General features: G+C 39.3%; 1 protein-coding gene across 4 annotated transcripts; it reads left to right on the top strand.

Annotated features, from left to right (window-relative positions):
* Positions 1-369: 369 nt before the first annotated feature.
* On the top strand, positions 370-21,485 carry LOC311607097 (uncharacterized protein). Of its 4 annotated transcripts, XM_084798641.1 has the most exons (8): positions 370-653; positions 5,912-5,977; positions 8,971-9,218; positions 9,303-9,416; positions 9,748-10,005; positions 11,547-11,721; positions 15,374-15,522; positions 20,644-21,485. In XM_084798641.1, exons 5-8 carry the CDS (start codon positions 10,000-10,002, stop codon positions 20,800-20,802), a joined length of 489 nt encoding a protein of 162 aa, XP_084654767.1. In that variant the 5' UTR covers positions 370-653; positions 5,912-5,977; positions 8,971-9,218; positions 9,303-9,416; positions 9,748-9,999; the 3' UTR covers positions 20,803-21,485. The 4 variants fall into 4 exon arrangements, with proteins under 4 accessions (XP_084654767.1, XP_084654768.1, XP_084654766.1 ...); XM_084798642.1 differs by lacking the exons at positions 370-653; positions 8,971-9,218 and adding an exon at positions 5,398-5,643; XM_084798640.1 differs by lacking the exon at positions 370-653 and adding an exon at positions 5,398-5,643 and having other exon boundaries at positions 8,971-9,416.
* Positions 21,486-22,474: the final 989 nt, after the last annotated feature.

The following is a 22,474-nucleotide window of genomic DNA, read 5'->3' as shown; positions in this document are numbered from 1 at the left end:
TGAAATCTTATATTATTGAGCCACACGCTTGCTTTCAAGGCAGGAAAAAAGTATAGATGTTTGAACTGAGGAAATCAGTACTAATTTAGATTTTTAGTTGGTGTTTTGAGAGCTGGTGGTCTAATCTGGCTTGTTGGGACACCAACTGGGCTTCCAACAAGTGAAGGCAAGCATACCCTAACAGCTCATTGACTAGCCAGCTTCTTAGAAACAGCAGGCCTTTGTTTTAGTGAGGGAGACTATGGTAAGGCTGCGAGGGGAGGGAGGAACCATGGAGGAAGACATTCAACGTACCTCTCTGCCACCCACACGCATGCGCATAGGCAGTCACATCTTATGTTCACACGCGCGCACCACATAGCCCTAAAATGGAATGACCAGTCAACAACAACAGAAAACATAACTTTGAGTCGCAGGAGATGAAAACGCGCGTTGAACAAGCTTTGGATCTGGACCTTGAATCCCAGTGAATCTGGTAACCAATACCTGCGCCACTTCCTCTCCATCGGAGACGGGAGCGGACTTCATCGGGGAGGATGTGCCTCTCACCATTTGTTGACTAGCATGTGTCTTCAGTGTGCCCACACTTGTCCTAGCATCTGATGGTTGAGCGATTGGCATGTACGGAAATGACTGAAGAAAGGAAATGGGAGGTCAGCTCAGTGGAAACTTCATTATTTGGGGGAATCTTTCTCAGAGAAACTTGGAGATGAGCTAGCCTTAGTAGCTATGCACAACTTGGACAAGTGGGCCGAATGCAAAGCAGTGGCTAAAGCTGAGCACACATACGGTCTGGAGGCAGCATCGAGCACAGCTTTAAGGAAAGAGAATATATATATATATATATATATATATATATATATATATATATATATACACACACACACACACACACATATACATACATACATATATATGTATATATATATATATATATACACACACACACACACATATACATACATACATATATATATATATATATATATCCTCTATTTTTATGGTGCTTGGGCACTTGCCTTTTTCACTCCATGTTGACAATGGGGCGATGGGATACGAGTAGATGTTTAAGCTGGTTCAAAGCCAGTTTGCATTTACCCCACCGCTTGAACAATCTCTCTGTGTTTCATTAGTTGCCAATAAGTTATCTCTTTGTTTCTGAGTTCAGTTTTATGGATTCTATTGTTGTAGTGATGAGCGCACAGGGAAACCATGTAATGACAGAGAGAAGCACTCACTAGGGGAAAGGAAAAAAAAAAAAACACTTTGAAGCCGTGGGGCACCCAGGCGGCGTCTGGGCATAATGCCAGCTCCTCGGCAGCTGAAGAACTTGCCACAGAAACAGCTGGCGATAGCTACAATTCACCTGCAATAAAGACAACGGATACAGGACCACTCAGCGCACTAATCAATGATTTAATAATTGTGTCAATGAAACAGATTATTCAATTGCCTCAGGGGCACTGGAATCTCCTCTGCTGTTATATACAGGCTTGAGAATGACCCAGCCTTCCCCACTAGACTCACATATTTCCCTCCAGTACTTTTATTTTAAGACCCTCCTGGTTACAACTTTTATACGGAAATATATTGGAACATCATATGGCCCCTAGACCAGTGTTTATTGACATTTATGGAAGGGCTAGCATTTTTCAGTGAGTGGATAGAGCCTTTCCCCACTGTCTGCTTAGGCTTGTGGAATCTCTCCCTGGTCACAGCACTATCCCCTTGAGGGCCATAGAACGTCTTTTCTGAAAAGTAGATAGTGTTTTCTGAGAGCCGTCACACTTGGGTATCACTGAAGTGCTTTTGCCAGAGAGAGTATATATTAGGCTCCATTGTAATTTGGACTCTTAACTAAACCTTTTGTTTTTCACTGACACATTGTATGTTGGCTTAAACCAGCCAGCATTTTTCTCTAATCTTAAGAATTTCTCATTGAGATTAGGGTAACACCCCCTACATAGTAGTGGTCAAATTAGTATAGGTAATAAGACACAACTATTCCCCGTCCTCTGATGGCTTGTACCAGTGGCTGCTTTAATCCCTCAGTCCTCTGTAGGTTCCTTACATGATGCCCTAGATCACAGTTGTGGAGTCTGGATATAGCTTGCTGAAATAAGCTCTGAGAAGGAGAAGTGAACGTGGGCGGGCTTCCACTCCTAACCAGGAAGCTAGCTGCAAATGATAAGGAAAGGCAAAGGAAAAATAGCTTTCTCCAGTGGAGTTTTACTGGCTATGCTAACCACACTTCAGTGGTTGGTTGACAAAAAAAAAAAAGAACTCACTTATACTTCTGTAGATTTTTTTTGTCCCTTATTGTTTTGGTGTGTGTGTGTGTGTGTGTGTGTGTGTGTGTGTGTGTGTGTGTGTGTGTTACTGTTTTGTTTTTGCTGTATACTTTTTTGCTTGTATACATGTAAGTAATGTTGGTTTTCTTTCTTTTCTTTTCTTTTTTTCTTTTTTGCTTGTATACTTAGGTGTCTGTTCTTGACTTGGCTTACTATCTTAATCTCACACTAAATAGCTTGACTTCTTTTGTACTCACATGTCAAACCTAGTAGGTTTTAACAATCTAAGTATTCATTATATTGGTTTGACTAGAGTTAGGTCTTCCCAGTTGATAAGGTTTTCAAAACAGTAGACCTCCCCACCCCATTCCATTGCCTAACTATGATATGGAGCGATTATTAACAGGTGACTGGATCGGTTAAAAGCAGTATATACACAATGAAATGTTACTCAGACACAAAACATTTTACTTTAAAGAGAAAAACAGGCACATGTAATTACATATTTGAAAGTTAAAGCTTATTGGTAGATGTGTAGGAATTCAAACAGGTACTTAGTAATGTTAAAAAATGTTGAGCCTACCTCCTACCCAAAAGGGTGTACTAATTTAGCATTTTTATGATGAGTCTGCCCTGCATCCTTTCTAAAATCAGCCTCTAGTCCCTTGTCAAGGCTGCCATGATCCCGCAGTCCTGAGAGTAGGCTGCCCTGCCTGCTATGATGCTCTTTGGAATTTGGCACTTTTTGTCAATTATTTTCAAATATAGACCCTGCTCATATGGAAACAACTGGAAAAGTCCTACTCAACATTCTGATATGTATGATAGACATAGGAAAAATTTATGTGCAGAAATACATTTGTTTATGGTATATAAACTTTAAAGCATCCTTCTTTTTACATTCCACAGGCTTGAGTCACTTTTAGAGGGCGCAATTATTAAGAGCCTGATCTGTGGGAAGATATGAGTCTTCCAAGGGTGTGTGTATTTTAATAGGCTTGACTAAGACCTCGAGAAGGACTCAAAAGGATTGAGTCAATGATTTCAGGCAATATGACAGGTACTGAGGGATGTGTTTTTGGCCAGAGGCCCTGCCTCACTCCCTTCACATTTCACAGAATAGACAGTTGTCTACTCCATAAGCAAGTGGACAATATCCTTTTCTACTTTTTTTTTCCTTCATAATTTTGACACAAGCTCTGCAGTGGCAAGCAGGTACTGACTGGTAGTATCCATTATGTATGGGGGCCAATTTTATTAAGGATCTTGGAAATCCCTCCCTTGGTGGCATATTTAGAAAGTACTATTGGCATCCCGTCCCTCCGTGTTACCAGTGAGTGACATGTCAATGTCTTGATGCCTGATCTTAATTATTCACTCTCTGCCATTTCCAGAGCCCTGAGATAGCTTTCATCTCTGCTGACACATGGAGTATAGCAAAGAGCATTCTTGGATTCCAAATATAAATACTAGAACAAAGATGGAAAGTTAGGTATATAAAATTACACATACACACATAAACACATAGGTACGTAAAAGTGATCTATCACACTAGCTTTCTGGTATCCAGCAGAGTTGGTACAAGCCTATCTTAGTCACCTGTGTAAAAAACCTCCGTGACTTTTTATCTTGATTGCTCCCCAGGCAGATGCTGGGTTATTTAAATGCTACTATTAATATTTATGCAATGCTTTTTATTATATAATTTGCAAGGTACTCTTCTGAGGACAGAATAAGGTGACAGATAGGAAAATAAATTTTGTAACTTAGAGGTTGAAGGATGCATTTCATACTAATTATGGCTATGGTTATCTTCATGCTATTGTTCGGATTCCAGTTTTAGATTGCATCTACCAGGGAAGTAGGGCTGGCATGAGTTGGATTTTCAGCATTACTACCAAAATGGCACAGTGCATAGCACTGTGAAGAAGGGAGAATGACTTCGGAGCCAAAGATTGTGGGTCTTACTGCCAGCTCTGCTGGTAACAAATCAGATGCATTGGGAAGATCTTTCATCTCGTAGAGTCTTTGAGATCTCATCTATTAAATGAAGCTAAGTTGGCAAATCCATTACAATGTTTAGAAATTTATGCATCTTTAATATATATGAACTCTCTCATTGGGAAATTTTCTACAACTAAGAATTTCTTTCAGCCACAAAAACTAGCTTTAAAGTAATCCCCATTACGTAGTAGTTTGCAATGAATTGGGGAGGCTGAAATATTGTCCAGAAATGCTTTCAGTGTCAGCAGCTGCTGTCAGTTGTGCTGCTGACAGGGAATTATAAAGCATGGATTGGGCTCGAAAAAAATATCAGGATGTAAATAAAAGCAAAAGCTGAGGGAAAACATTTGCTGCTTAATGATGGTTTCATTCATTCAGATCTGCATAACCACAAACAAACAACAATGAAAGTTTTCTTAATTTCCTCTCTCTCTAGCTCCCTCCTTCTCTCCCTCTCTCCTTCCATGTCTCTCATCTTCCTTTCCACCCTTCCTAGCCTGGTTCATTTCAGGAAAAATGGAGAAAAATCAAACAATCGCAGATGCTACTTAGAATAGCAAACTGTGTCGGTTGCTAGCAGCTTCCCAGGAACGTGCCTTATGCACCGTCATTATTAAGTGGATGAGGAAAAGGAAGAGACGAAAGTAAAACGTAATGTGTTTTCATTTACCTCCCAGGAGCCATGGTATTCTGAAATTATGTGCCCATAGTTTGTACCAAGATTTTATCAACCTGTAGATTTTCTTCTGACAAACAATTTGCAGCATTATTCATTCCTTCATTTAAAACTGCCTTCACAAACTAAATGAATCAGTTAGTTGTAGGGAAAACAAACACATTTATATAATATATCTCTAAAGAGTGTAGTGATAAGGTGGCAGTTGAACAGTTTCTAGCTCCAAATCCATTGGGGACCAGCTCCAGGGCTGAGGAATGAGGGGGTACAAAAGCCATAAAATACGTCTTTCAGAGTAGACCACTGTTAGAAACAGCAGCAAGCAAGATGTGTGTGTGTGTGTGTGTGTGTGTGTGTGTGTGTGTGTGTGTGTGTGTGTGTGTACAGTCCTCCTGAGGTCGGCAAAGGATGGGAAGGCTGTGGAGACAATGCTGAAGAAGAAGAGGGGGAGGAGGCAGAGCTTACAGGACCTCAAGGACAGTTATACTGAATGGGGACCACTGGAGGGTTTGGGAAGAGGAATGGCTTTGGACACTGGTGCTGCAACAAGACGTGTTTAATGACAATGAGGAGAACTGTCTACAGACAATTAAAACAAGGCAGGTGGCAAGTGATGCTGTGGAACAAGGTGACTGACATGAGGAGACAGTCTGTACATGTATTTTGAACTTGGTAAGGAAAGAGAGGGTGGGGGAGGGAAAAGGAGGGGAAGAAATGGAGGAAGGGAGGGAGGCAGGGAGGGAGGGAGAGAGGGAGGGAGGGAGAGTGAGCTTGTGGCTTGGGAAACTGAATTTATACATTAGACTCTGACAGTCGGGAAGATGAAGAATTCATCTAAGAGACTTTGCCAGTCCTGTATGACGAAGAAAGTATTTTTAAAACTTTGAGCTACTAGTGTGCTAGTATTGACTAATTCCTCTCATTCTCGCTTAAATTTAAGAAAGGAAATTGCGAAGCGGATAAAATCCAGGGTGAGGCCATTTTCTCCAGTCCATTTAACATCCAGGTAATATATACTGTAACCTCTTATACATTAACAGCACTCTGCGAGGTGCTGCAAAAGGTAGGCAAATGATCAAATGGGAATTATGCTATTAGCACACATATAATTTAATAGTGGCACCTGAAGTGTGATTCATTACAGTAGATGGAGTGCCATGATGTTTGGGCATAGGAAAGTGATTATGAAGGGGAAACATGTGCTAGCCCTAAACGCAGGTTGGCATTTTACATCCTAGGATAAACGGCCACATCATCAAAGGCAGGGAGGCTGGGCAAGGTGGAAGGCATCTCCTTATTTGTTAATGACTTTGCGAAATTGTTGCAAGAGATCTGAAAGAACAATTAAGAACAGCCTTTGTGAAAAGCTGGAGGAATTAATCCCTGTGTTTGGAGAAGGAGTTAGTGATTTTCTTTGCATAAAAACATTGAGAAAATAATTCCATGATTGAAAATTTATGATCAGTCAGAACAGGTCCTCAATTCAAGATTATATTTATATGGAACCTAAGTACAAGATTATATTTAATTAGAGGAGCCCCCACTCTTGTCAAACCTCCATTCTTAACACTGTAAATAAATAAGATGGGGTGTCGGTGGGCCTGATGTCTGCTGAGCTCCGTGTTCTATATAAATATAGCAAAAGAAATCAAAGCAATCGAACTAAGTCTTGCTGGGTCCAGAATCTAATCTGGAAGATAAACACAAGGACAACCCATGAGAAGAGTTCCACAGCTGGACCAAAACACTGCTCGCCCACACTGTAGTCTCAGAACTTGGACCAACGGTAAGGTACTGACTTGTGTTCAGGAATAATCAAGACTGGATGGATTGAAAAAGAGAGCCTCATCACACTGGCTCAGAAAAAAAAAAAAACACCAGCATTTCACTGATATCAGCACTCAACGTGGTGATTTCATGAACTAAATGGCTGTGGATGGATGAGGATGCCGGTGCTCCGATGTCTTCCCCTGATTTCCAGCATTAATCTTCACGAACAGAAATGTTTGCCTCAGTCATGTTTCTACATCTCAAGCCTGCTGAATTTTCTTTCCTGAAGGCTGACATCCGTCTAAGAGCTGAGTGGTGACAGTGTCTTTTTTGGATATAGGCTTTTCCACTGACAGTCATAAAAATCTCTGTTTGGAAATCACTGAGTGTTGTCAGCACAGAATGGGATGCTCTAACGTGACAAGAACTTGCAAGGAAATGCAGGGTCCTATGCAGGCTGATTCCTCACTTCCAGAGTTTGGAAAGCTGGTTGGCACTTCTCTAACTCTGGGTGTGCACTTCCTTAAGGACTGGGGGGGGGTGTACCCTTTTTTTTCTCACTGGGGAGCTTAATTCTTGGCATCTCTGTATGCAAGATACCTTGGGCATATTCAGCACAACAAAACATGAAAATGGAGTTTTCCGTGTCCTCTGTGTAGAGTTTGCTTCCGGAAGCCACTGATTTGTAATGGTAAACATCTGAAGTGAAATGTCAAAGGTCATACACTACTGCTCATGGAGGAGGGATGGCTGGACTGCCTTCTGTGGGCACCTTGCGAGAGGCTAAAGAGAGTGTATCAGTGCCCCCGTGCTACCTGAGTGCAGCACATTGAAATAGCACGTAAGTGATGCATAGCATTTAATGAGTCGGGACTGAAAACTTTAATTAGCTTGTAGGGCTTTTTATTATTTTATTTTTTCGTTCATTATATTTTCTGCTCAGTCTCTGTGGATGTTCTGCATTTTCATCATCAAATGACTGGCTAGCTATTTTTGTCAAACAAGAAGCCTGAAACCATCAAGTCTGAGTGTGGAGACAGTCTGCCCGCTCTGTCAACAGGATGAAAGGGAGTCTCGGGCTTTTTTAATTACAAGGATAACATGTTCGCTCATCTAATAATGAAGATGGTTAGCAATTTTAAATTTTAATAATCAATTACTGAAAGTAATTCTCCATTAAACCACAAGAGAGCCATTAAATCTCAAAAGATGGAACATGCTGCATGTAACAGTAGCAAGTTTTCTATTTTTAAATATCATTAGGGAATATCTGATTGTTTCATTTCTCTGCATTTCTTTTACCTTTTTCCTCATGCAGACCATCTCATTTTCCGCAGGAAGACAGCACATGATCTTATAAATAATAAAAGAAAACCCTTGCAAGACTTGATCCAGGGGTGTGAAATATGTGCTAAGAATGTAATTTATTTCAGTCTGGCATATTTTGACTGAATAATCAGGAAGGTGACTAATTAATATTATACTACACCCTGGGCAAAGCAGTGCAGTGGGCTAATCTATGCTCCTTTTAACTCTGGAGACAGTGTCCAAGCCTTCAAGGACTCGTGAACACCAAACAGGGTTTGTGGGGAGACAGAGGGGCCCTCAGATATAGTCCCCTGGATGTGAAGACTCCTGTCCACGCTCTACAGCCACTTTGTGCATCAGTCTCTGTTCTCAAGTGACAAGAGGAAAGATAACCTAAATGGCTATGGCAACGTAGCAGACTTGTGTGTTGGAAAAGCTTCCAGAATGCTTCGGCTGCAGAAGCTGTAGCCTGGTTTAACTAGTTTGCTTTCATTTTATTTAAATACTAAGAAATATGCTGTATAAATGATATGCCCCTGTATATGTGTTGTGTGTGTGCATGCATGCCCCCACCTTTGTGTGTATGTGTAGTGTGTGTGTGTCTTTGTGTGCACGGATGCCCCCTCTGTGTGTGCATGTGTGTGTTTGTGCATGTGTTTGTGTGTGTGTGTGTAGTGTGTGTGTGTGTGTGTGTGTGTGTGTGTGTGTGTGTACGTGAATGCCCCCTCTGTGTGTGCATGTTTGTGTGTGTATGCATGTGTGTGTGTGTGTGTTGTTTAGGTAAGGTGCTATGTGGGATTACCAGAAAACAACAATGGCTAATTTTAAGTCAAACTATCATAAGGCTCCCTTAGAAACAGCTGATTTCACTTGAAAAAGTACCATGATCTATTCCTAGGGCATTTTTTGATTGTTTCCCAGATGATGGGGAAGCTATTAGGAAGCTCATTGGACCTTACTCAGCATCTCACTCACTTGCTCACCTTTGGGATTCAGGGTCCTCGGCGGCTTCTAGTGGTACTCTAGACAAACTCTCATCATTTTTTTCCTTGATAGCTTTTCTGATGGGAAGCCTGAATTTCTGAACTGTTCTGATCTTTTCAATGATCATTTCTCTACTTCCCTTGGGGGGATTTAAAGGAGGCGGTATGATGAGCCTGCAAAAAGGGGTGAGTGATGGTGGGACTGGAAGCAGGCAAGGAAGATGTCATGGTGTGGGAAACTAAGATAGTGCTCATTTTCTGTTACCCTAGGAAATTTGACTCTTCTGAATGCTACAGGATTCCCCTTCTCTCTCTTGTTCTGCTACTTGGGATTTAATAATTACTCATCACCAAGAAGAAACTAGATTGATGGAGACAAAGGAGGTGTATGTTCTTCACGGTGGGCAATTCTGATCTGTGGCAATCTAAATAAATTACTTAGGGCTGGGCGAAAGAAGTTATTTGTTACTTTGGATCCTGAAGGAAGTTTCAAAAGCTTTGTTATGATCACTAGTCTGTTTTGTGTGTCTTTGTGTTGTAGCTGGAACTGTGCCTAGTGTTCAGCTTCAACCACGATGGGCGGATCCATTGCCTACAGGCAGATGTTAAGAACCAGATTCATGCAAATGCTGAGAACAGAATCCACGTTATTGGGTTTGGTTCTACTTAGGCAACGCACATGTTACTTCTTGCATCACCTTCTTTCTCATTACAGAAATAACATAGAAATAACAACCCTCAAAGTGATGCACAAGAGGAACACTAAACTTCTACCATTCCAAGTCTACACTTAAAGACATGTTCTAGCTCCTGATGTGCCAGCTCAGAGAAGCAGCCAGTTCAGAGAGAGAGAGAGACATGTGTGTTAATTCTGTAACAGGTACAAGAACAAATTGACTCAGTGTGGAGACTCTTGCATCACGATGACTGCCGGCTTTACTGAGGCCATTTTACACCGGTCCCTCGGATGCATGTAGGTAACTAGACACTGTGCATTGGGCCCTGAGCTATTTAGTTAAAAAAGTTAGGTTGTATATCTTTTTCGCTTGGAACATTCATTATCACAGAGTGGGAAAGTCAGCTCTTAGAGACTTCCCTATGGGCTGTCTGAAACTCCACAGACACTTGCAGAGAAAGAACAAGTGCCAAGTCCTTGTGTTTCTTGGGAGGCTCTTGGAACACCCAGAATTCCATTCTACAGGGAAGGCAGGAAATCCAACAGGGGCTGCTCCAAGGAATTCCCTGTTGCTTGTTGAGAAGTTAAAAAAAATAGAATAAGGAAAAAGTGTTAGTGAGGCAAAAATCTAACGAGGGGAAGAGGAGTGGCGACATGGCCAGGTGGCCTTTCTGACATGCTCACGGTTAGAATTGCAGACATTTGGGAGACACTTGCTGATGAGAATCTGAAATACGTATGAAGACGAAGGAGGCAGAAGTCAACTCCAACATTAAAATTAGGAACTCCCAATCAATGTTTGGGGATTTCTGCTTTGTGAGGTGATAAAAAAAAGAAGGAAGTGAGTTTGCAGGAAGATGCCAAACAGCCCGTTTCGATGGTGGAGTTAGGGTTTGGGAAGTCTACAGTTTGAGTTCCAGCTCCAGTCACTTGTTACTAGTGAGAGCTTGGGTGGGATACTTGTCCTTTAAACCTCACATCTGTTTTCTGTCAAGCGAAGATGGCAATAGGGCAGGGTCTCTCAACTTGCACTCATGCCATGTCACGTTGAATAATTCTTTATGTGCTATGTGCACTGAGGACTTTAGCACTGTTCCTGGCGCGCATCTCTTAGGTACCTATTGCAATAGTACCGTGTCTCCACCCCATGTTCTGCTAACTTCAAATATCGCCTGGAGAAAAAGGTTCTAGTTGAAGACTACAATAACGCTCTGGAAGGAGTAATGAAGCTACACGTGAAGTACTTAGAATTGTATCTCTCATATAATGTTTCTCAATAATTTATTATGTTCTTCTACCCACTGGTGAAAACCTGAGAGGTATTATTATTAGATTTTTAAATAAGGCAGATACTAGCTTATATCTATTGCTGTCAGTGTGATTATCCTTAGTTCAGGTTTTCAGCTGGCCTTACTCTATTTTGCTTTTAAAAAACGACACGGGGTTTTGAGGAAAGCTTTCTTTGTTTTGCATGTGCCCTCTGTCTCAGCTCCTGAGTACTATGAGTGAATATTCACGGCTCACCTTGCAGAGGCTTTGCGTAACAGCAGCTGCATGATTAATTGATTAAACACTGCAGCATCCATAGCATATTCTTTGAGAACAATCACCACTTCGCTCTGCATAACGTTGACGTTGACTAGCTGTCCACAGCATTTTCTTCTTGGGGGAAAAAATCATGGCATGTCCATGCAGGCCTCCACTAAAAGTCCTTTTATACTGTTCCTGAACAACACAATGTTTACTCGTTTTGTTGACATTATCTAAGTAGGTTTGATGGTTCTCGTGTCTGTGAAGCACAAACGCATTAATATCTTATCTTGTTTGCTACTATTAAGCTGCACGAACCGCACAATGAGTTGGAAGGCAACCCTAGCATCTCCTTCAATGTAGTAATTAAAAAGCAACCTGTGCAGCACGATGTACTGAGTTTGGCTTTCCATCAAATTCCCACCAGTTCTTCAGCAAAGACAAACTTCAAGATACTAATGAGAACAGGCATGGCTAACCAAGGTAATTTCTTCCTGAATTAATCGCAAACTCTTCAAGAGTCATCAAAGCTTTATTTCCTTTGCTTCAGATTGAACTGTTGCATTTTGTTAAAAAAAAAACAAAAAAACAAAAAAACAAAACAGTGAAAGCTGATGCACATGGAGGATAGAATTTTAATACAAGACCCAACTGCCACAATGTAACATTAAAATGTGAGTGAGGGGACACATTTGTGTTTCATGCTTCAAAAATCTAAAGATGCACGCACACACATATGTGTGTATATATGTATTTCTATTTTAGAATTTTTTTTGTTAGGAATAGCTACCTTTCAACTTATATTAAAAACATTTGACGTTATCATCCCAAGTGGCATCACTTCATCTGAACTATATTTCTGTAAACATTCATATATATTTATACACATATATGTATTATATATAATTTGGAGTAAATGTAAAAAGATATGGTTCCATATATATTTTTCCTCTGGGTGTAGATATGTATGGTTTACACACACACACACACACACACACACACACACACACACACACACACACACATACACACACAGGGATATGTGTGTGTTTACGCACACATTCATAAGTGTTTATGAGGGCACATACATAGCATGTAGTGTATGTGATCAGAGGACCATTTGGGTGATAGTCCTTACCTGCTATCCTGTTTGAAAGGCTCTTTTTTTCTGTTGTGTACACCATACTAAACTGCTCAGGAGCCTCCAGGGATTTTCCTGTCTCTGGCCACATGTCCATGCTGAGTGCTGGTACTATAGATGCTGGCCATGCTTCTGTCTTTTTGCGGGTTTTGGAAAACTGAATGCAGTTTCTCACTCATATGTAGCAGGTTTTTTCACTCCCCCATCTCTTATTACTTTCTTGATGCTGCATTTGGCACCATTTTACTCTTTCCCAACCACAGACATTATTTATAATTGTATTTTGTAATTTTCTATTAAGTGAGTGATTTTCTACTAGTTTGTACCCGTATTAACGTTTTAATGATGTCTTTAAAAAATCTTTTCAAGGGGATGGTTGTTTCTATGCTCATCATCGATGGTCTTTGACTTTACTTTCTTCATGCTTCCTAATAAGGGGTTTTGACTGTATAACAAATATCTATTGGATAACTTATTGTTTATGATGTTCAAATATCTAAGAACAAGGATTTATGAAAGATTTTTTTGAGTGTTAAAATTATGTGATGGTCTGTGTAATAATAGATAATACCACCAGGAACGCTGCTAATGTAGAATGGTTTCTATATTTAGTTCAGAGCCATTTTGTACACAGAAAACTAAATGCGTAAGTGGTGCACTTGGCATAACCTCAGTGATTAAGTCAGGACAGTACTTGATACCCTTTCCCCATTAATTATGATATTACCAATAAGATCCATTCTTTTCGGGATGGAGAGATGGCTCAGTAGTTAAGAGCACTGGCTGTTCTTCTTGAGGAGCCGGGTTCAATTCCCAGCACTCACATGGCCATCTGTAACTCCAGGTCCAGGGTATCCGACACCCTCACATAGACATACATGCAGGCAAAACACCAGTGCACACTAAATAGTAAAGTAAATCTTTAAGAAAAAGATGTATTCAGTCTTTCAGTATAAACACACAGGCACTAGGCCACCATAGATTCTCATAGGGTGGCAAAGTAGAGTACGCCTATCCCCAAAGGTCCAAGAAGAGCTCAAGCAGCAATAGATAGCAAGCTAGACTAAAGGTTGTGCTGGCGGACACGTTCCTGGGGGTCAGGGTCTCATCTGCTATGCTTTAACTGGGAAAATTTAGATGAAGAGTGGATTCAAAGCTTTGCTTCTTCTTATAGAAAATGAGTCTAGTCATTTTAGCTGTGCCAAGGAACTTAACAGGCGTGCTATATTTTATATGGCAGAGAAACAGTCTTACAAAATGCTACCTGCCATCAATAACATGCTAGAAACCTCACAGTTCAAAGACAATTCTTTATAACTTAACTCAATATAATTTACAGATTACAGGTGAATAGCAACCTATATATTTGCATGGGTTCTTTAAGAGTGTGTATATTTCTACTCCATTTTGTCGAGGTTCACAGGAAAATTTATTTTTATTTCTGCAAATTACTTAGAGGAGACACTTCTTCTGAGCTTTTAGCTTAGATGATTTTAATGCTACAGATTTTTTTTTTTGCTTTCATTTCTGAGAGAAAGCTCATGACCTTCATTTTAAAAATAGCTATCAGTGTCCCTAAAATTACCTCATCATTTTACCGATACATCTCCTCAAAGAATTTTTGTTTTAGAAAGTGAAATGATGAAAAATAATATTGAAGATAACTGCATATTTTATTATTATATAAGACAGTATTTTTATAGCTCTCTTAATCTACATATTGAGCAGAATATAAAATGTAGATGGGGACACAGATTTCTTTTATTAATATCTTACCTTATTTGTTTTAATTTCAACTTACACGCATTTTGTCTAATGACTGAAGAAATTACATTTCTGGAAGATAACTTACATAAATTTAAAGAACATTTCCCTTTATCTGAAATCAAACTAGCACAAATGCTTCTCCTTTGATCATGAGCAGATTTGAAGTGTGGCTCTAGCAGAGCAATCTCCAAGTACCTACTCTACATAAATTAATCTCTGAAAGGAAAAATGTGTTATGCTTATAATTGAAGTTATCATTGCTAATACCACCATTAATGCTGATTGAATCTTAAATTTGTGTTGGGATCATTTATTCGAGGACACCACATCCTTTAAAAATTCATGTCAAGTACACCCTATACTGGTTAATCTATAGTCTTAAAGCTATTTCTTAGGCATTGGCAACCCAGAGAAGGTCAGATTATGAAGCTGGACAAAAATGAAAGCTTGTATTTTATGAGTGGAAGGGGAGGATCTACTTCACAGAAAAGCAAGAATTCACAATTTAGCTCCAGTGTTCTGCTTTTAAACAGGAAAGAGTTGATAGACTTGCAACCAGTATCACCCCTTTTAAACTCTTCATTTTCATTTGGTTAAATCAGAGTACCCAATTTCTCTTTTTGTACACTTAGCAAGAGGGGCTCTCTTGTGGCCTACCCTTCTCTTCAGCTTTGTCCAGTCACTTGTCAGGTATTACCCTCATATAACCTACCAAAGGCATAGACAGAATTCTCTTCTCATTGCCTTAGTGTAAACAATAGCCACATCATTCTGAGGCAGAGCTATATATAAATGTCATTTAATTCAGATAAAGAAATACATACTGCTTGATATTTTAGTAAAACCTAAATTATTTCTTTTTTAAATATGCTACATATTGAAGTTAGATATATCCAAATTATACAAATATAATTATATTTTTGACCTTGTCAACTATCTTTAATGGCTTTCCAAACCTAAGATAAGATCCAAATTCCTGTTTGAGCTTGAGCTTTTCAATCTCTCTCTCTCTCTCTCTCTCTCTCTCTCTCTCTCTCTCTCTCTCTGAATTATTCACCTTGAAATCTTGCTCATCTTCTGGTCTTTTGTATGTGTTATTTTCTGTACAAAAACTGTTTCCACTGCCTCTTTGCTTGGTGGTTTCCATCCATCTTTTAGCCTTCCCTAACATCCTGCCTCCAGTCACTCTGTAGCTCATGCAATATAATCTCACTCTTGCTTTTTCAGATTGTGCGTCCAGCATATTCCATAGTGGTAATGACTATGTGCTTCTGGTTGAACCTTGGACTTCCAGTGGGAAAGTGTGGGGTACACTCAATATGTGTTTTGGGAAAGTTACACAAATTTTCAAGTTAACCTCAGTTCACTCACTAAAGGTAAGGATTTGATAGGTGAGCTTGACACAACACCTGTGAAATGGGACTTTATGGCAGGCTACTTTTGCTTATACTTTCTCTCACCATTCCTCAGTCTTTGTCTATTTTCTTTCATGTGGGAACTTCACTGGTTTTCCCTAGCACAGAATCTTACTTGGCTGGTACATGCAGACAAGAATAAAAAGAGAATCAAGTGATGCCATCCTTCTAACCACCTAGCTTATGCACATGTCTAGGACCATATTAGATAACTGTAGAGTGAGAGGCCGATGTTGACGGGGGCACTTCAGCAAGGCCCTGTCCCTGGACAAGAAAGGCTACACAAAGTCTGAAAGGAGATCTTTCTACCCTTTTTCTGGGAGTCCATATTTTATTACTCTCAGCAGATTGGGACCTTGAGTTCGCAACACTCAATTTATAGGGATTTATTGTTAAGGCTACACAGGGCATTTAGAGAGAGAGATAGCAGTTGTCTCATGGGAATACAAAAGTAGTACACAGACCATGTGGCTTTGCAGAGACAGGAGCTACCTTTGAAGATGTTGAAAGGACTCTTATAGCTGTCCATTTTTTTTTTTTATGTAGTCTGCTAATGGCCCTCCAAGGTACCAACATTTCTTGTTTGTTTTCCTCTGTTCCATTTTGTTCTTCCAGCTTGCTTGTTTTGTATACTATTTCCCTTTTTAAAATCATGTGTGAAGTGTTTGTTTATCCAAAACATCTATTTAGAGTGAAAATTATCCCTAACAATGTATGGAGATATTGTCTTGAGGTTTCCTTGAAGAGTCCCAGGCTTTCCTTTTGCCTGTTGAGTGCTCACAGTCTTCTTTCTCCCACCATCTGAAGGTGCACCGATATCCTCGGCTTTGGCTCCTGTCAGAACTCTCTCCTGCATGCCATCCCCATAGAGGACCACCTGGGCACCGTGGCTCAGTGATAGTTCCTCTGGGAAGTGAACTCACAAAGAGAGAGTGAATGGGATAATGTTCACACAAATGTGCGCTTCCTTTCAGTAGTGGATTCGTTTCACGCCCATCAGCCTTCTCTATGAAGCACTTCTATTGATAACTTCAACCCCCGTGTTTTAGGCTAATGGAGAAGCCTTTGCTCAACAGGAAGAATTTAAATTAGTTCTTAAGCCATTAAGACATACTTCGTTGAAATGCCAACCCAAGACAGATAGTCCAATGTCATGTCTGTTTTTGTGCTGTCTCTTGCTTATATCCTTTGTTCTATTTAAAGAGAAAGCACTCCAAAGCTTACATGTTTTGAGATTATTTTCAAATTATGCTCATTAAAGACTTAAAGAACTGTATAGGGCCTTATCGTGCTTGAATTTATTAAAAAAATTATAAGGCCAGAGAGAATGAGTGGTGCAGTATCCCCTGTGCAGGTGGTCAGACTGATGCTCAGACCCCCCCAGAAGTGAAGTAAAAATCAGGTAGGCACAGAATCTTCTAGTAATCCCAGCATTCAGTATGCAGATACTGAAGTTCCTCAGGGCAAGCTAGCTAGCTAGACTAACTGAAACTGGTGAGCCTCTGGCCAGTGAGGGAAAGGGAAGTGGAGAAAGTTGAGGAAGGCACTTCATGTCAACCTCACTCCTCCACATTCAAATACACACATGCACACACATACACACACATGCACACACACACTCCCCTACACACTCAAACATGCATACACAATTACACGGATACATCTACAACACACACACACACACACACACACACACACACACACACACACACATACACACACGGGAAAAATGAAAAGGAATCTGGTGTAAGACTTTGTAGTATAAAGGGACGTATCAGAAGGTGCTAGCTGTTTGAGTAGGGAAGCAATCCAACTAGAAAACAGCGTTCCCTTAGCATCAGGCTCTCACTGCCTTTCCCTTAGCATTGCTTTCCCCTCAGTATCATGGCATGCATTGCTTGGGACCCTAAGATTCACCACTCTGAGAATTATTGGTTACTATGAGGGCAGAGATGCCTGTACAAACAATCGGAACCTTAAACCTCAGTATTTCCCAGCTGTCATTCTCCTGTCACAGCCCTGTTTAAAAGGGTTTGGGGGTTCTCCTTTCATTACATATGCATAAGTTCCATTAGTGTTAATCACACGCTCCATTTTAGAGCTGTTTTGGCCCCTCCGGTTAAATGGGCGTTTAAGCAGTTTTTAATGCATTATATGTACTTATTTTTTAAACGAGTATTATATGCCCAATTGACTGGAATGAATACAAAGTCCATCAGGTGAATACAGATTTATAATTGTTTTTTAAAGCATGTATTATTTACTCAACCAACCATGACAGCACTTTTGGAGTCATTCCAGTAGAGAGGGCAATACATGTATATGTCAATACCAAATAAACCCTCATGAAACCTTCTAGCCAGCTTCTCCCTGCTAAGCTTCAAGCTTATCTAGTTAATGATTTTCTTTCAACCACTCTCCTTTTCACAAACAAATTCTCAAAATCTTGTTCCCTTTTTTTTTTTTTTAAATCTTTGCATTATCACTGCCTGTAAACCAGATGAAACTTACAGAATGCTTCTTTTGGTTCAAATGCCTTCAACAAGGTCATCAGGAATATTGTTTCATAATATTAAGCCTTAATGATGAAGAACAGGAGCCCATTTCTTTCTAGTTTGAGACAACTGCCTTACATAATAGAAGATAAATAAATGATTGGATATTAGAAAGTATCTGAATTGTCTAAATATACTAAAAGGAAGAGGACTCAATGGAAGTTAATATATATATTTCTTTTCAAGAAGAGTTCTGTTCTGCTCTTCCTTTCATGAATGTTACTATGTCAAGTGTCTTCTTCCTTGTCTGTGCCTATAGGGCTATTTTAAATTTATTGTCTGTGTCTTCTGTATTTGTAGTACCTTTACTTTTTCATACCGTATTATATCAACTATATATTGGTATATGGAAATTTTTAAAATTTTCTTTCAAGTTAAGAGAGATGCATTATATAATATTTGGCAATGTGTTCAATCCTATACCAAATGAAAGATGGCCACTGTAGACTCTAACTTAACTCAAAGGTTCTGTGGTGGAGTGGAGTCCATAGTAGCCTTGAGAAGAAAATGTGTTGCTTACTGTTACAAAAGTATAGGGTATAGAACCTCAGTCTTTAACAGAAAGAAACGCAAGGCTGCTCAGATTTCCAAAGTGCTTTACACAGTCCCTGCCATTTATAGCATTTCAGAGAGAAAACAATGGTATTCTCTGAAGTGGTCAAGGAGCTATCCTTCCAGTGGTATATGCATATGATGATTCTTCTGTGTGCTTTCAGCTTTTCCTGTAAGGTAGGCTCGTAGCCGGGGGTTCCTGCCTGAGGAGCTGCCCATGTGAAAGGGCCCTGAACTCAAATGTACTACTGACTGCTGCTAGTATCCAGTGCGTCCTAGTCTGTGGCGCATCATTGCTCTCACATGTCTGCTATGAAAGGAGGTCCTGAAAACATAGGTCAGAAACTAGGCAGTGGCTGATGGAATGCCATTTCCTCATATGAATGAAAACAGACACTCACCTTCATAAAATATGCCATAGGACTCCATGGTGAACTCTTTTTTTTTTTTATGATCCTTGGGATTGAACCTAGGAATTGGCACATGCCAGGAAAGGCCTCTTCTTCTCTATGTTGAAATTTCTAGTACTGGGTAAATTGTCATCCTGGCCATTTATTTATGTTTGTATTACTCAACTGCAGATGAACACTATTTTCTAACTGTTGGCAGAGGCAATTTAACCACCACACATTACATACCCTTCCTTTTATTATTTAACTTCCATAATTCTTTCCTTCCATGTACCCCACAACTCTTCAGCCTCATCTCTTCTCTACAGATATTGGTTTCAATTTTGTTCTCAATGGAGAGTTCAAGTCTTTAAAATAGTTTTACTTTATATATATATATATATATATATATATATATATATATTCTATACTTCTATAATATATATAACTCTAATTTGATAAAGGCAGTTAGTGCCTTGAATTTGGCAGTGGCTTGAATTTGTAAAACTTTGTCTTATGTGGACATTTCTACGTATGTGTTAACCTTTAGCTTAGCTGGACTTTTCTTAGATTGAAGAAAGAAATTTCCCTGCAGAATCACAACTGTTCCATTAAAATTATTAGAATTCTTTAATGCCCTTCTCAGTAAGTAGATTGATTAAATATATTCATTTTAAAGAAGATAAAATGTGCAGTTAATAAAGTCCATACAATAAAATATTACACACACACACACAGCAGCAGCAGCAGCAGCAGCAGTAGCCCCACTTCAAGCTAGAAAGGACTGTTCATAGCATTGCAAAATCTAACCAACCAAAAACATAATTTACAAAAGAATAATATTTTGTGATATTGTCAAGAGACTATGAAAGTGTTTGTGTGGCACTTCCTCCTCATTTTCATTTTAAGGGTTTTTCAGAATTAATCCAAATGTAGAGCTGGAGATGAGGGGACCATGCTGTCAATCTCAAACACTATGCCAGCTGCATACTTTTCCTTTTTCAACCAGCATACTTTCTCTACTATTTTATAAACAACTTAATTCTACTTCTATGTTTCTGTCCCATAGTCCACTGTCCTTTGTGAACAGGCACACACACAAATTTCCACTGAATAACCACACAGGTGAACTGACCTGGGTCATTAATTAACACATTCAAAAAAAACTCTAAAAAGTTTAGAGAGGTTAGTATAGGACACTGACCTTGACATTTTCTTTTTGGTTGTTGCTTTTCTTGTATTTTAAAATTTGTTTTCTGTCCCCTGGTTATTTACCCTCTTGAGCAGCAATATTACTGAAATGTTGTATTAGACAGAAACTACTTCCGCATTCAGTGATCTCTCAAAATACACATGCATTTCACTAATTGGCATGATCCTTAGGCTTTACTGATTCTTGCATTAGCAAGGCGGCAGGCAGATGGAGACCCTCCTCCTGATGCCTTCCACACAGCTATTAACATGAAAATAATTAAGTAAAAAGCACCAACATTTAACCGTGTGGCGATTGCATTTCAGAAAAAAAATTGTGACTTTTAAAGGTTTTTTGCTAAGAACATTTGGAGCTTTTTCTCTCTTTGATGCAGGCAGAGCAGGCATTTCACAAGAACTTCATTGCAACAGAAAAGAACAAACAAATAAGACCCTACTATCCATCGGATGCTTTGCAAAAGACAAACAATGACAACAGCAGCAGCAGCAGCAGCAGCAACAACAACAACAACAACAACAAGAACCCCAAATAAGTGATATGTGCACAGTTCTCCCAACATACTTCTTAAAGAATGATTGTGATACACACAGCATTCTATATTGCTTTTTTAAAAAATTTACTTTATTGTTATATATTTATCAATGCTCATTTTGCTCAAATATCTCAAACCCCATCAATTTAATTCAAATAAAAGTGAACCATCCTGGTAGGGCAGAGATTTCCTCAGGAAATCATTTTGCTCTGAGAAGTCAGAACATTCATTCTGCTTTTCAAGCAAGAAGGACAGCAAATATATTGAAGGAGTTAAAGTATGCTGCCATGCCCTGGATCTCAGAACCCCCTGCCATCCATACTGCAGCTGGACTGATCTCTGGGCGGAAAGCTGCCGTAAATACACACTGACAGAAGGGCACTGTGAAGAGACACAGGGCTGTCCGCTCTCCCACATGCCACCACACACAAGTCCAGGTTGTGCGTTGTTGGAGGATATTTCAAGAGGTCTTTGAGCTGGTGCTTAATGGAGACTCATGGGCTGGCTGGGATGGATTATTTTTTTTTTCCAGACTGAAAACAGTTCACCTGATATTTAGTTTCATCTGTATTAGACAAATTAGATGCACTCTCTGCAAATTCACTGATTAAATAAACATTCTATCAAATATTGTAACTGATCCAGGCCAACAAATATGATTCTAAAAAGGAGCTAATGCTGCCTTAACTTGCACAGCACATTTGGCAGGTGCTTCCACAGACTCTCTGTGAGACAATGAAGTGCTAAGGGGAATCTACTGTGATATAAAGATACACGGTTCCACCTATGTTTATTGACTGTGACACAGTCTAATCAAAGAATGAACATAATTAAGTGCTGCAGCTCAAAGCATCTTTGAAGTCAGAATTCTGCTGATTTATTTTATTTTATTTTATGTGATTGCTTACAGATTAGTTCTCTATTTGCTCCTAAGGAATATACTTAAACACTCAATCAATGAATAACCTACAGCAGTTTGTTGTAGATTCAATAATAGGGAATGGTGCATTGTACCAGGATAGTCAGCTATACCCAGAGGGAGTGTCAGTGGTCAAAATGCTTCCATTGCCAGAAGGTAGTCTGAAAATGGTCTGAAAATTCAATACAGCATTGACCCTACATGGTAGACAGGATCCACAGTCAGATTCTCCACTGTATGGGAAGTTTTAAAAGGAATGATTAAAGAGTATACAAAATTTAAGGATATATTTCAAGCTAGCTTTTTGCTTGAAATAGTTTTAATTGTATTAGATCAGATGAGACACAGCACAAAATTAATTGTTTTATTATACATGACACGTTTCTAAAATTGTTCTATTTTCAAAACAATTTTATGAAATTTAAAGGTACTAAATGATTTCAAATTAGAGTTCACTAATATTTATGTTTGTATAAATGTAAATGAGTGGCATATATATTGTGTTCTCAAAGTCTTACTATCAAACAATAAACAGTCACATATAGGCACATAACTATTGATGTAATTTCTACTATTCTGGTTTTTTATTTAAAAAAAAAAGGCTATCAGTGGATTAGAAACAAGATAAGGGGTAAGATTTCTAAGTAAACAGAATATAGCAGTTTACCAAATGCCATGGAAGTGTGTTTGCTTTGTATTTTATGCCAAGAACTGCCAGCATATTTTTTGTTAAAACACACATCAATTTCACAC

Source organism: Acomys minous, assembly GCF_964271855.1.
Source record: "Acomys minous genome assembly, chromosome: 10".
Lineage (NCBI taxonomy): Eukaryota > Metazoa > Chordata > Mammalia > Rodentia > Muridae > Acomys > Acomys minous.
The sequence above is the reverse complement of the archived record's forward strand: the minus strand, read 5'-3'. Positions and strand labels throughout refer to the sequence as shown.